General features: G+C 32.7%; 1 protein-coding gene across 1 annotated transcript in view; it reads right to left on the minus strand.

The window, feature by feature from the left end:
• The window catches only part of vib (phosphatidylinositol transfer protein vib), a gene marked incomplete at its 5' end in the record, with an annotated part of 9276 nt that extends 6285 nt beyond the window's left edge, over nt 1–2991 (minus strand). Inside the window, 3 exons of the mRNA XM_017623808.1 lie at nt 1247–1398; nt 1486–1597; nt 2906–2991. Of these exons, the coding sequence (XP_017479297.1) occupies nt 1247–1398; nt 1486–1597; nt 2906–2991 (350 nt within the window). The remainder of the gene's footprint in view (nt 1–1246; nt 1399–1485; nt 1598–2905) is intronic.
• Nucleotides 2992–15988: the final 12997 nt, after the last annotated feature.

Below are 15988 nucleotides of genomic sequence, written 5' to 3' on the forward strand. Positions count from 1 at the left end.
GCTATTTCAAACTTGCACTTTAAGATATTCAAAAAAAAATCTCGAGAAAATATTTGAAATTTTGAAGAAGTGTTTTGTTTTGAAACTTGTAGTTATATGATTTTGCTGTAGTGTAAACTAAGTTTTTATTAAAAATTCATTAAATTTAAATAAAACAAAACACTTTCAAAATATGGAAACAATTTACTGTACGATTTTCACTGACACTGTATATACATAATTTTTTTTTCCAAGGATTCGAAGAGATTACTAAATTATAGGAATGAAATATGTTAACCAACGGTAAGGATGAGGATAGGATAGAGCACTTTCTATACAACCATCCGGCCTTATCAGACTGAGATGGTGCGTTTCCCTATGATTTTTATCCCATCTTAAGGCTTTAGTGCTTGGAAAATATATCTACACCTGTTTTCCCCTATCCTTTCTATCCTTCCTCTAGGGCTGTTGTCCACTGGAATTAGAGATAGCTCAGCAAATGCACTAAGCTATTTAGAGGACAAAACGTACTACTACGCGAAAAGGTGGAATCCCCCATCTGCCAGAGCATCTCACGTAACTCATACCACCGATAAAATCGACCCCCCAAGGGAAATTCCAGCCCAACTTCGTTATTTTATTATTAATGGAAAACAACTATTTACGGCCAATTCGGCTTTTAACCGTGGTTGCGCATATTGGACATTTCTATCAGTGATAGTTTAGAAATAAAAGAGACTGATGCTTTGGCTTGATGCATTTCTGAACACAGGATAACTAAATGATTATATAGATATATTTGAGTTATATATTTTACCAAAAAATATTTCTTAAGACATAATGAGATTCTAATTAGCCAACTCCTATTTCATAGACACTTAAACTCGAGTTTGACATTTTTAGGCTTCTCGCAGAGATAAGGTAAGTTATTAGTCAGTTCTATGTACGTACGGAACAACAAAGATTTATGTATATCTAGCCATGCACTGGCACTCCAGTATCTTTCCCCAAAATCATGCAGAGATAGTTTTGACTCTAGCTAATGCTTTCTTTGAATGCCAGACAACTTAACAGTCTTATAAAGAGCACTGCTATTAGCACTCTACGCGCTAACCGCTTTCTTCGTTCCTTTAACTCTCTAAAATAAGTTTCTAAAGTTTCTAAATTCATACTGATTCAAAACTCCTTAGCGATTGCAGTGCCAACGCTAAAATATCATCGTTTGCCATTTTTTTTTGTTTAAATATGTTAGCACATCTTTACATACCGTTATGACCGTTCTGCAATACGGATATGCATTCCATGCCTCTTCATGTATTTCTAAGGAACCCTTCGGTGCCAACAGTCTTATAAATGCTGGAACTTTTGATGCCAAATGGTAGATTTTATATGTATACTGGCCGGCATTATATTTACCACCTGTAAAATTAAAATGAAAAGCATGTGTGTAATTAAAAATTTCATTAAGATTTATGTACGAGTACTTTTGGTATAACTCATACTCACCCAACAGTGGATAATTATCGAATGGTTCGTTTTTTAGCACTTCAATGCCTTCACCACCGCCAGTCTCATTCTTCGATGCTTCAGCAACTGAATAAAGTTGTGCAACTTGATACTGCGTAAGGATAAGAAATAGAAAGCAAATAAAAAATTAAATAAAGAAATGCATAAGGTGTACACTTTATAAGAAAAATGTCCAACTTAGTTACAAAATAATGGGAGAAATAATGTAAGAAGGTGTGTGGAGAGAAATATGATAAAAAGTTATGATTACAGCCGCACTGTTGCCAAATAAGGTTATGGGGGCTACATGACAAATTTAAATATAAGTATTAGGAAGGCGCTTGAATTTAGAAGGCAATAAGAAAGGATTATTAAGCATATATATATTTTGATACTTCCTATTTGATATTTTTCGTTGTTTGTGTTTCCGACAGAGTAGGTGTATGCTCTATTGTGGAACAATTTTCCGTCATCCCTTGTCAATTTTGGTTTGGAGACAAACCGGTTTCGGTGTTGTGCTATCTATATCTATTTAAATAAATGTAGCTTGAGTTATGTACTATGTACTATGAAACAGTTTTTCATGAAAAATCATCACCGTTCGAATCTGACTTAAGAAATCCGCAGCAGAACACTGTTACAATTACGTTGTGTACGTTGTGAAACTACCATATCTCTTTTTCTGGGTCACCCCTCTTACAACTACATGTTTACGGGACAGCCCGCTAGATGGCTCCTACTCTTTCGATGACAACACTTAACAATTACACCGATTTAAACAGTCTTCAAATAATGTTACATACAAAATTATGTTTTCATCAAAAGTAATCCTATTCTACTAAAATGCATTGAGTATACTTGGAAATCCAAAATAAAAATTAAATACTTAGAAAAAATGAAAAATGTTAAAGAGAGCGTGCACAATATTGAATTTTTAATTAATTTCCTATGAACGACGGTGACCGCACTCGCCTGGCCTCGCCATTGACGCCACATTGGCTGATTGGTGCTCTATTTCCGATTTTTTTTTTTGTTTTTTTTTTTTTTGTTAATTTGTTTCTATTTCTTATTTTTCAACGAGCATACGAATAAGTGTAATTATGCAGCGGCGCGTTTACAATGACGGCGAGGCAAAAATAGCCAGGAGCCGATATGTATGTAAGTAACAAAGAAAAAATATAAAAATAGCAAAGAAAATTAAAATGCATAGAACTAAAACTGTTGGCGATTGGCGATTGGCGTATGACGAAGAGGGTCGGCTATAAGATTTGCTTATTGCTTGCGCCACAGGCTGCATTCAATTGCATATGCGGGTGTGCGGTTGCGCCGCATGTGATGACTGTAGACGTTCCAGTGAGGGTAAAGCACAGTTTTTGTACTTTTTTTCTAGTTCCTAGTTTTTGACTTCCTGTATACTAACCTCTTCCACAGTTAATGGCAAGGTAACGCGGCTGAAAAGAAACAGAAGCAGCAGAAAACGAAAATAATTAGTATAGAATTTACATGCTTGTAAATACTTAGTATACACATAAAAAAATATCTATTTACGTATGTACGTATGATTATATGTAAGTCTCTAAATACACATTCATACAAACATCCTAGGCATACAACTTTTTTTTTTAATTAAATATAGTTACATACCTACAAAGAGAGGATGAGAATGATAAAAAACCAACAGAAGTAATGTCTTTGTCAAAACTTTGTAAAAAAAATCATAGGGAGTTCTGAGAAAAAGTTTTTCTAAAAACATTTACGAAAAAAAAAGTTGTACTACAAAAGGAATTAAAAAAAATAATTCCAGAATAAAATTCTACTAACAAAAAATTATACTAACAAAAAATTGTACTAACAAAAATTGTACTAACAAAAAATTGTACCAACAAAAAATTGCACTAACAAAAAATGTTACTAACAAAAAATTGTACTAACAAAAAATTGTACTAACAAAAAATTGTACTAACAAAAAATTGTACTAACAAAAAATTGTACTAACAAAAAATTGTACTAACAAAAATTGTACTAACAAAAAATTGTACTAAAAAAAATTGTACCAAAACAAATAGTAGTAACAAAAAATTCCCCTAACAAATAATTGTACTAACAAAAAATTTACTAAAAAAATTTTGCTAACAAATAATTGTACTAAAAAAATATTGTACTAAATAAAAATTGTACTAGAAAAAAAATTTTACTAGAAAAAGAAATTGTACTAGAACACAATTTTTACAAGAAAAGAAAACATATGTATGAAAATTCCGTCAGGTAGCTCATATTTGTACTAGAAATAAAAATTTTTCTAGAACAAAAGTTTTTACCAAAAAAAATTTTACTTGAAAACTAGAAAATTTTCCACTAGAAAAAAAATTGTACTGAAAAAAACAGCTTTGGAAAACAACTTTTACCAGAAACAAATATAATTTTCATGGAAAATTTCAGGTCAGGCACCTCTGAGAAAAATATTTTCTATAAGAAAATTTTATTAGAGAAAAAATTTGTACATAGAAAAAAATTGTTTACCAGAAAAAAATTTTTACCGAAAAAATAAGTTTTACTTGAAAAAAAATTATATAAAAGAACCGTTCTCGAAACAGAATAAAAAAAATTGTACTAGGAAAAAAATTTGCACTAGAAAAATTATTAGAAAATAAATTTATACTAGAAAAAAATTGTATTAGAAAATAAATTTATACTAGAAAAAATTTGTACTATACAAAATATTTTTACCAGAAAAAAAAATGTCCTTGGTAAAAAAATGTGTACAAGAAAAAAAAATACATATTTATGGAAAACTCCATGTCAACCGAATTATGACTGAGACCAAAAATTGGTTTCTACATACGAGTATACTATTTTTTCTTTTATTCCATTGCCTTAGAACTTCTCCTCATACATACATTTATGGGGAAATCCAAGAAACCTTTGTCTTTTTTATAACTCGGTTATCTACATATGAAAAAATAATTAGTTCAGCTACACGACTATCCGATCTGATGATATGCATTAAGACGAGAGTTAATAGAACGTTTCTGAAAAGCTTTGAAACCTGAAAAACCTCCAAATTTACACTTTTTTAAGCGATATTCTGCACTTTTTTTCTCCATAACTTTTTGAGCCAATTATGAATCGTTCTTAAATTGAAATGTATGGTTAAGATCACTGTGCTACTCAACGATCCATATTGATCACACTTAGAATTAGAAAAAAAAAACTGTTTTTTTAGTATAAAATTTTTTTTTCGGTGATTCCTGCAGGAACTGTTTGTTTTAAATTTTGACAAATATGTTATGTTTGTTGATTTTTCGTCATTCCTCATCCTCCCTTCATAGGCTTTTTTTTTTTTTAATTTTAGAAAAAAGTCATATATTTAATGTAGATACATATGCAATCGTGCAAAGTCCCAGAAAAAAATAGCTTTGCAAATACAAAATGCTAATTTACAAGGATTCATTACGGGTAATTGCGTACGTAATTGACACGTTTCAACGCCAGTTAGTTTTTCTCTGTACATACACACTTTTTTTTACACTTTACGCATAAAAAGTTTTTTTTTTCTTATTTTGCTTGTTGGCAGTTTAAAAACTTTTGCCACACCTTTTACGCGCATTATTTATTGCAAACTTTGCAAAAGAAACTATGTACTCAGCTAAATGGTTTGAAAATGGCGAAAATTATGTGCCAGCGCCTATATATATGCAATGAAAAGTTATCATTAAGCAACGTTGCACCACAAGGCAGCGCGCGACATCATAAATTTCCAAATAACCATAAAAGTTTGCGCTTCATTTGTGAGACAGTTTAAGTGAAAAAGGTAAGACAAACGGAGGAGCAGGCGAAAGCAAGCGGAGGTGGTGAAAGTGAGAAAGCACCAAACATTATTAACCCTTTCACGGCAATAATCTCGTAGATATTTTTTTGTATGGTATGTGTTTGATTCAGTGAAAACCTTGAAACTTTTACGTTGCCCCCCCCCCTACTCAAGGTCAGGCGGCTGGCAAGGACTACATACTGCATACGAGCAAGGCGAAAGGAATCAGGCGACTAAGACGAAACCGAAGAGAACGTGTGAAAGCTGATAAGAATTGTATTATTATTTGGCAAGTATAAATGTTTATACCGATGTGTTGGTAGCATTGTTGCTGTTGTATGTAGTTGGCGTCATTCAGACTACTACCGCAACTATATAAAAAATAAATAAAAAGTAAGCAGCAAAAAATACAAACATTGCCAATTCGGATATCGCCGTAAAGCCGCCAGTATTGTCTTTTGAATCTTTTAAAACTTACTATTGTTGTCATTTGTGGTTTCGACTTTTACAGGGTGTTTCACATATAGATTTCATCTTGAAGTGACTTTTTTTTTGTTTTTTATTTGCCGAAACTAAAACAAAGCAGAGCATTGTGTTGTTGTCGTGTTCCCTTTATTCTGTTTTAAATCTATATGATCGACGATAAATCGCAGCCGATTGTTGGGTGTTAAAGAGCTCAGCTCAGGTTAGGTTATAGTGGTTGCCCCAGACCAGGGATGCACTTGGACAATGCCTGAGAGCTCCTCAGTGTTAGTCAGGAAGTGCGAGCCAAAAATGTTTCCGTCTTAGCCTCACAAAGGCTCGGCAGTCTATTAGAAAATACTGCGCCGTCCCCAGCTGAACTACACCGGCTGCCTTTCCTTGCCAAGCCTTGTTCTCTGGATGTACACGGCTATCATACGACCAATACTAACTTACGGTGCGGTGCGTTAATTTGGTGGCTAGATAACAAATACAATGCTACAAAATTAAGCCGTACGCAAAATTTATCCTACATCAACTGCCCATACACATCCGTGAAATTGCTGCGGACTTGGCAATCTGGCTCAAAAAGTCCAAAAGAGTCAGATAATGCATATGTACGTCAAGCTTGTCGGCCAAGTCAGCCCTGGGGGCATATACGAAAATTAGAGGACTAATGAATTGGCTTAGGCCGGAGTATATCGATGAGTACAAAGCAAAAAAAATAAATAAACTGTACCCTTGAACTCATCAAAAGTGCACTTTCAATTTGCGCTTTGCCTGATACACACCCTACAAACCTGCAAAGCTGGGAGGAATCTTATAGAGATCTCCAAGTGCTCCATTACTAACATAAATACATAGATTCATCGACAAATCCAAACAAAGTGTAAAAGTATTTATGTATATACATTTCTATATCTACATACATACAAACACGCTTGAATTCCATAAATGCTTTTACTGATTACGTGGTACTGTTTTTATTTTTTAATTAACTTTACCCGAAACACTAGCAGAAAATCAAAAAAATAAATAAATAAAAAGTTAAATTAACCATTCAAACCAAAATAACAGCACAGTTGCCGTTATTGCAGCTGTTTACAGTAATGGAACTATAGGTAATTAAGGATAGCTCCATAAATAAGTAATAAAGCACCGAAAATTAACACACAGTGACTCAAACAAGTGACCACGTGTTGATTTTTTTTTTAATATTCACAATGTTTTTCAATTTAAAATAAAAATACTGCCCAAGCTGTATAGCCCAATAAATTTTAGTTGCATAAAATGCAAATTGCAAGTGGCTGCAAAATCGCGTTCATCTTCAATTAATTTTTTTTTTTTTTTGGTGACGGCTTTTGCGGTCAGAAAAAAACAAAAAAAAAGTTTACTTGAAAAACATTTTGGTCACAGTGCATAGAGTGTTACTCAATAGATAAAAGATTTTAAAAAGGCGAAAAACAATATTTTCAAATGCCTAGTTTTAGGGTCGCTAATTACGCATTGCTAAATTTTGATGCAATTTGGTCTCATCTGGATTCCAAATAGTGCCAAAAGAATTGCATACATGTTCAATTTTTTGAGATCGTTGTCTTTACCGTTTAGTTATAGGAGTAATATTTGAATTAAGAGATGCAGACAAAAATTTTAAGGTCACAGGTTATATACATACAAACTTGAGCAAAAACTTTAATCAGCGACCTAAAGAACCTTAGAATATCAAATTTCATAAAAACCTAAATTTTTTTTTTTTAAATGCCATATTGGATCCGATATTTTGAATTTCTAAAAACTAATTTCAGTTTTGTAATCAGCGACTCAAAGAACATTTGTTTATCAAATTTCATAAAAATCTGATAATTAATTTTTTTTTTTAAATCCGTCTGAAATATTGCAGCCATCATTTAAAATTTTTGAAAAATGATTTTAGTTTTATAATCAGTGACTCTGAGAACGTTTTATTATCATATATCAAAAAAATCGAATAATTCTTTAAAAATCCATCCGCCATATTGAATTTCTGAAAACTAATTTCAGTTTTGTAATCAGAAACTCAAAGAACCTTTGGATATCCAATTTCATAAAAATCTGATTATTTTTTTTAGATCCATCCGCCATATTGGATCCTCCATTTTGAATTTTTAAAAACTTATTTTAGTTTCGTAATCAACCACTCCAAACATTTTTAAATAAGAAGTTTAATAAAGTTTAAAAAATCACAAGGCAATATTCTATTGACCAATTCAGCAGAGGGCTTGTTAAACGTTCTTTTTCGCCATAGAAACCGTAAATGACTTGATCTAGAAAAACAGCACAATATGGGTACCTTTTTTGTCTCTACTCTCCGGAAATGCTTGATTTTTCATGGGTGCAAAACATTTTTAATTTTATCGGACGGTGTTATATGTGTCAAAATATATCGATTTTTTTCAACTCAATCTTTCCAGATTTTTGTATTTTCGCTGCAGACTTTTGGACTATTACCTCCCTGAGAAGATAGAAAAAAAAGATATAAGAGCCTCAAATTACTTAGTCCATCAAAAACTTCCGAATTTGTAGTGCTGGAATAGAAAGGACGTCTCCTCGTTCTACTTAGTAGACCTACATACTTGATGGCACAGTTTATTAGTTGGACAGAGCAACTGCTCATTTTAGCTCATCAAATTCACTGTTCAAAGAGGTAAATATTCTTTGGTGCGAGAATTCAGATTCTACCACATCTACGTACATCCCGAGGTACACAAAGTATATGCAGGCAATGAAGAGATTACACAAGTAAATACTTAATCGCTTTAGCATATTGACTAAGCCGATAAGACAATTAAGGCATACTTACTCAATGAAATTATGTAAATATGTATTTGGACGTTCATACATACATATATATATGTATGAACATACTTAATTTTCAAAGAAAAAATATGTAACTCTAAAATCCTACTTGACCAAAGATGTACAACGATTTGGCGTACACTTTGTCGGCCAAGATGATCAAGTGTCCTGATTGGAACGAACAGAAAAGGTAGAATATAACCAAGAATGAAGCAGCAGACAACCAAGCGGAGGAGAGCGGTGAGGACGTATTGACCCCCACAAGTCGATGGCTGAACATCAATTGAGCTTACATACATACACATTTTAGGAAGGATTTAGAGATAAGTAAGCCTTGATGAACGTATGTGTAATACATTAAGGACACTAGACGCCAAAAAGGAAGCAGAGGGAATGTATTTACGCAGATTGAAGGGGGGTCTGTACTACATATGTATATTAGGGTGGTTCAAAAATACATGTGAAACAGTAAAGTCGGAATTTGTATGCTCTAGGATTGTTCTACACCGAAAAAAATATACCCTTTTTTTTTTTTTTTTAAATATTTAGAGGTCGCTCAAAGCGCCCAAATAGACAATTGGGTACTATTATTGAAAGTCTCCTGAAGAGAACCAGAGTTTTCCGATCGAAAAATATTGACTTTCAAGAATTCTATATCATTTCTACGAAAAGTTGTTTTTTTTTTCAATTAAAAATACATGGAAAACTTTGAGCGCTTCCAACGACCTCTAAATATTTNTATTGACTTTCAAGAATTCTATATCATTTCTACGAAAAGTTGTTTTTTTTGTTCAAATAAAAATACATGGAAAACTTTGAGCGCTTCCAGCGACCTCTAAATATATTTTTTTTTATATAGAACAATCCTAGGGGGTGAGAGCATTACAATTCCGACTTTGCTGTTTTTGGACCACCCTAATGCATATACAGCTATTGAAAGGGCTAGGCTAGTTGTCTGCCGCCAGTCATGGACAAGTTGGCAGAGTGCACGTTGTGAATTATTAACTAGTATAAAGCTATTGGAAGGATGATAGATGTGACGTCTGTCGCACCATTATATTTATCAATGATTTGTTAGGGGCTGCAGTCGTTGTGGCTGATGCGGAGAGAGGAGAGTGTAAATTTTTATTGAAATGTATAAAATGTGTACGATGCTTGATGCGTACTGCGTTGGTGGTGGCACTAAATCGATTTGGCAATGAGAGTTGAAAACAAGCAAAAACAATTAAAAAATCCAATATGTATTTGAAAAGCTAAGAAGCAATTAAACAAAACTAAGAAAGTATAGAAAAATTATAAACATAAAAATGCTTGCAGATATTCAACGAGGGGAAACCCAAATTCTTATGACTTTCATCACCAACAACAACAACAACAAAACGTTGACGCCACTTCACAGTGAACGTGCCGTGCTGTTNTTTGGCAATGAGAGTTGAAAACAAGCAAAAACAATTAAAAAATCCAATATTTAAAAAAGCTAAGAAACAATTAAACAAAACTAAGAAAGTATAGAAAAATTATAAACATAAAAATGCTTGCAGATATTCAACGAGGGGAAACCCAAAATCGAATGACTTTCATCACCAACAACAACAACAACAACAAAACGTTGACGCCACTTCACAGTGAACGTGCCGTGCTGTTAGTAGGTTGCGGTAAAAATGGAATGGTGCATAAGTGATTCGAGACAAGCTCCTCGCGTAGGTACACAAGCACCAAGTAATATCTGCTACAGTTGGCAGTTTGGAAATTAGGTTACAAACTGAATTTGAGCTGAAGATAAGTAAGAAAGAAAAAAAAATTTCGAAAATATCAAACAACTTACAGTTGTGTGCAGCCACAAATATTTTATATATATACATATGTACAGCCTGCGACAAAACGATAGCACTGCGACATTTTCACAAGTTTTAGCTGTTTTTCTTTTGTTTGTTTCATTTTCATTAGCTTAAAAAAAACAATTTCAATACAAATTTCCAACTTTGTACAACAATTAGGAAAATTCAACAAAGTTTCATCAAAATTCCAAAATTTTTGATTAGAATTTCTAACAAAATTTTCATATGCACTTTTATAATTTTAAATAGTGCGCACGTGTGAAGAAATTAATTTTTGATNTCTAACAAAATTTTCATATGCACTTTTATAATTTTAAATAGTGCGCACGTATGAAGAAATTAATTTTTGATTTATTTTTCTGCTGACAGTGCTGCTAATCTCTTCCACACAAAAAAAAAATGTGAACATACTTCATTTTGTCGCAGGCTGTACGTAGGTAGGGACATAAATTGTAGGCAAAAAAAATAAATTTATAAATTAGAAAGACCTCCGAGAAAAATAAGAAATAGTGAGAAAGTAAAATAGCTTACGATTTCCAGAGATGTGAAGAAAAAGTTTGAAGAGTCGCAGATGTATTGAATTGTCTTGTTAGACAAATCCACGAAAAACACATTGGTTCACTTATCACCGACGAGGATTGAGGAGTACTACATGATGTTATATAATGATGTTATCGATATTGTTATCGACATTGACATCGAAATTGTTAACGACATTGTTATCGATATTGTTAGCGGTGTTCTTTTCTTTTACAACTGACATTGTTTTGGTTTAAGTATCGTTACACCCATGACCGAAATAATAGAAACGCTTTATTTTGACCCGTTTTGGCTATATTTCTTTTGCTTATTTAATATTTATTATTTTTTTATAAAAGTGCCACATATTATCTAACAAAACCCATATAAATTCATATTTCAAACTTTGTACAAACATTTTAAATATTCTGCTATTTTCCTCTAAATGTTAAATTTTTTAATCAGNAACAAAACCCATATAAATTCATATTTCAAACTTTGTACAAACATTTTAAAAATTCTGCTTTTTTCCTCTAAATGTTCAACTTTTTAATCAGTTTTTTTTTTTCAGTATACAGTTTTATAGCCCATTAAATTTTTGTGTTCGACAATTTTTTTTTTTTTTTTTATGGAAAATTTCGTATTACAGCTAGAAAAAAAATATCATCGATATAATTTTATAGTTGGTATCGATAATAATAAAGTTATCTTGATGTATTTATGATTTTTATTTCTATCGACTTTTTCACTATCTGAACTATTTATAAGCTCAACTGTGCAGAAGCATTCCACAGGAACTCCGCTGTCCTCCCTTTCAGGAGAGATGACCTCACGGATTCCCTGCCGAGCCAATTCATAAGCTACTCAGCTTCCCACAAAGGCACTATGTTCTGGAACTCAAATCAGCTTGACTTGGTAATATTCGAGAGGGAAAGGAGGGGAGGGAGTTTCTAACGAACCATGAAAAATAATAGTACAAAAAGTTTTTTGTTTTGTGTTTCCAAGATATGAAGAAGCATCTGTGAACTCCAGATCGAAAGCGTATTCGTATAAAACAATGTGCAAACAAATAAACAAGAACGACTCAATCTCTCCCTTGAAATGGTATTCCTTATATACAAGTCAATCAAGTTTTTTTAATAGGACGAAAAAAGAGAACGGCTGATCTGCAATTCTTTCGAAAACACGCGGAAGCATTTTCCTGCCTTGGGAATGAACGATATCTCAACTGTCTTCCAAGGCCTCGGGATATACCACCTGAGCTAGCGTAAATGAGAGGGAGCCTGCGACACACGTCCACAACCCTTCGCAGTAGTGCACGAATAATGTCCGGTCGCGGAGACTGGAACGGGAAAACAGAGTTAATTGGTAAGAGCAGCCGACGTTTCTAAAGTGGTTCGCCAGAAGAAAGAGAGCAGTCTACCGAGGATTTCATACATGGGAATTTCGTATTCACGAAAACTCACCACCAATTGACGGTGACGTTGGCGTTGCTCTCCCTCTATCAACAGTAAGTAATACGCTGACATAGACGGCAAGTACGGAGGGGCGTTCCGTCGCTGGCTGGTTGAACCATTAAGCGATTCATTTCCGCTCATCGTCCAATTTCCAACCTCATCTCTCAAGTATGCCAAGCTCCATTTACCTTTCAGATTATTGAAGAAATGTGTTAAGAGACAAATGATTAATTTGAAAGGCAATAGATTGCAGAAATGAGCAGAAAATGCATATTGGTAGATTTGGCGCCAGCAAATTTTTTTTTTGTTTTTGCTCTTTGACGGGAAAAAAATTTGCAGTTTCTGTGCTGACGACAGCAAAGAGAGAAAGAAAAGTGCAAGTAAAAAAAAAATACACCAGCTTTAAACAGCCACGGTGGGAACAAACCAACGGCATATGAAGATTGCTTGGCAAACAGCAACAACAACAATCAAAAGCAGCAGCAGCAGCAGCAAAGAAATAGAACAATTAATTGAACTGTTGTCATATGCAAGCAAGCAGCTGACTGTCAATAAGTTTCTGTAGTTTTGTTGTTCTGCTGATGCGACTGTTGCTGACAGCTACTTTAAAAGTGAAGATGACGCTCTGAGAGAGAAGAAAAGAAATCGGTTTGAAATGGCGATAAGAAATAGAAGGGGGGCAGAAGACGTGAATAATGACATGTGAAAAGGCAAGATGTGAAGGGGGAAAAGTGAAAATATGCAGCTGGTAAAAACGGTATGTACAAGATTGCAAATGACAATATAAAATGCAGACAATTGATTAAGTTGAAAAAGAGAATTTCCGATAAAAGCAATGAAAAGTTCTATAAAAGCTGTTAAATAACAGCTCACAAAGTTTCACTGTTTTAGCTGTCTAAATAAAAGAGTTTTGAACAAAAGGTCATCCCAAACAATTACCTTGAGGGGGAAAAATAGTAAAATCAACCAGAAACGTAGTATACTATACTACACTATAGTGGTAAATATTGAATTCAAGTACGCGCATATTAAAATGAAGCAGAAAATTAAGGCAGAAAAAAAAATATCAATTGATAAAAAATAACCAACTTGTACTTATGCGTGATTTCTATAAAATATATAACTTGTAGTTAGCAACAAAAAGCTAACTTCAAACTAGTTGAAAAGTATTGCAGGAGTAATGCAAACTTAATCAGGAGATTGTTTTCTTTAAACAAGTAAGGATGTGCCGGGTGTATCCGGTAGGTATCCGAAATCCAGCTTATCCGGCCGTTTTTCTGTTTTCCAACTATCCGGCAGAGCTGTGTAAGTGTGAAATCATTTTCAATTTTAAATCAACAATATACTGGCTAAAATCCAGCCGGATTTCGATTATAGAAGAAGTAAATAAATAAAAAAGTAAAAAAAAAATATGTATTTAGTTTCATTTTCTTTCGTTTCATCACTTTTGTAGCGGCTGAGGGCTTGTGCTTAACATCATTCTTCACAGCCGTATGAAATTGCGTCTTAGAATGGGCTCGGCGAATTGATTCATGGAAAGCTTTTGTATTGTAATCCCAGTTCTAAACGCTAGAAAAAAACGCAGAAATCAGATCTCGCGTCAAAAAAGGCATATTTTAATTTTTTTTTTAATTGATATAAAACCGACATCATTTTCAGCACAGCGTAGCCCTCTGTTAAAATACATTTTTTTTTTAATCAAGCTGAGCGAATTTAAATGTCACCAAAAAATTTTTATTCGTACTTTTGGACCAGACACCAGCCAAATACGCTCGTTGAAAAGTTCAAAGTTAATTGAATTCATTTTATTAGCACAGACAACCATTTATACATACATATATGGATGCATACATACATACATACTATGTGCAAAAGCTCTATATAGTTAACGGCTATTTATTAACTGTTTTTATATTACAAAGAACAACTATCGAAAAAATGTATTCGTTAACACAATTCGCATATCCGTTTGTTCGCATTTCATAAAAATCTGTGTTTACTTTGCTCTTTATTGAAAGTGCCTACATACAAATATGAAAAAAACCTTAGTTTTATAATTGCTGTTTTCGCACTTTGGCATATTTAAATGCAAAAACTTAAATGCATGCCAACATATGTATGTATGTATGCACATTTGTATCTACATAAAAATTTGCACGAATATATATAAATATAGACACGCAAAGACATTCATAATCTATGTATTTATTTATTTATAAACAGACCGGCTGATTTAAATAATACTAATTGACAGCAACAACAATTACGACACGAAGCCGTTGTAGCGTGCTAGCGTGCAATACTACATACATACATGCGTAGGTGACAATCAACAACAAAAATGTTTCAAAATAGAACAAAAGCGATTTCGATATGAATGTGTACACATACCTCTATATAGTTAATGTATGTATGCACATTAGGATGCATCATCAAAAAGTTGAATCAAAACATTGATACGCTTGAAGGTATTTTCAAATCGGTCTGCAAATACTTTAAAAAATATCATTATTTTGATTCCGTTGATAAAATTTTTAAACATGGCAACCGTTTAAGCTTGCAACCCTATCATCTGAAGTAATATTTTAGAAAAAAAAATATTTTTAAAAACAAAATTTTATTTATAAAAAAACTCGTTTTTGGTGGTATTTTCAAATAGGCCCAGCGCACATAAATCTTAATATTTTCCGAAATGTTTTGACGGTAGTCTTGGAATAAATGTACATATGTACTAGATTGTATATTTTCGATAGAAAAACAGTACGGTTTTCCCCCCCTAATGTACATATAAACATGTATGTATTAGGGTGCTTTTTTTCGGCGACTATTTTTATTTTATATTCTGTAGGAAATCGATCGGCCTACAATTTTATCATTTCCAATTTTTCTATAGCTCTTGTTATTTACGAGATAGGGGCAAAAAAAACGATAAGTTCATTAAAAAATTGAGTTAAGTGACCTCGCTGGTGGGAGTTAGGGTTAAGAAAAACCATCACTGACCATGATTATGCCATAAAATGCCTCACTTCATGTAGAAACGAAATTGAAAGCTAATGCCGAATTTCCACTACGAATTAAAATTATGAAAAATGTTGCCATTTAAAAAATTCCATCCGGAAACGGACGTAAAAGCTAATTTTATGAACTTAATGGCATGGGTATTATTGGTTCCTTTCAACTACAAGAAGTTTTTGATTTTACTTTTAATAATCTTATTGAAGAAAAAAAATCGATGCGTTAAAGTAAATAAATTAGCTGTACTTGCTTTAAAACCAACCAACAAATAGCAAATTAAAAAGGTCTTTGACATTTTCTTTACATATGTACTATATGTATGTATATATGACATGTGTATACACATTAGGGTGGTGCTTAAAAATGTCAACATCTAAATTTTGTATGTAGCACCTTTTCTTTATTTTATTCTACGTACAAAATTCATTATCTAAAAAATTAAAAAACAAATTTGAAAGAAAAAATAATNAATTTTGTATGTAGCACCTTTTCTTTATTTTATTCTACGTACAAAATTCAATATCTAAAAAATTAAAAAACAAATTTGAAAGAAAAAATAATAATTTTTT

Source organism: Rhagoletis zephyria, unplaced genomic scaffold (genome assembly GCF_001687245.7).
Source record: "Rhagoletis zephyria isolate East Lansing unplaced genomic scaffold, Rhagoletis_zephyria_1.1 Rzeph_scaffold_03366, whole genome shotgun sequence".
NCBI lineage: Eukaryota > Metazoa > Arthropoda > Insecta > Diptera > Tephritidae > Rhagoletis > Rhagoletis zephyria.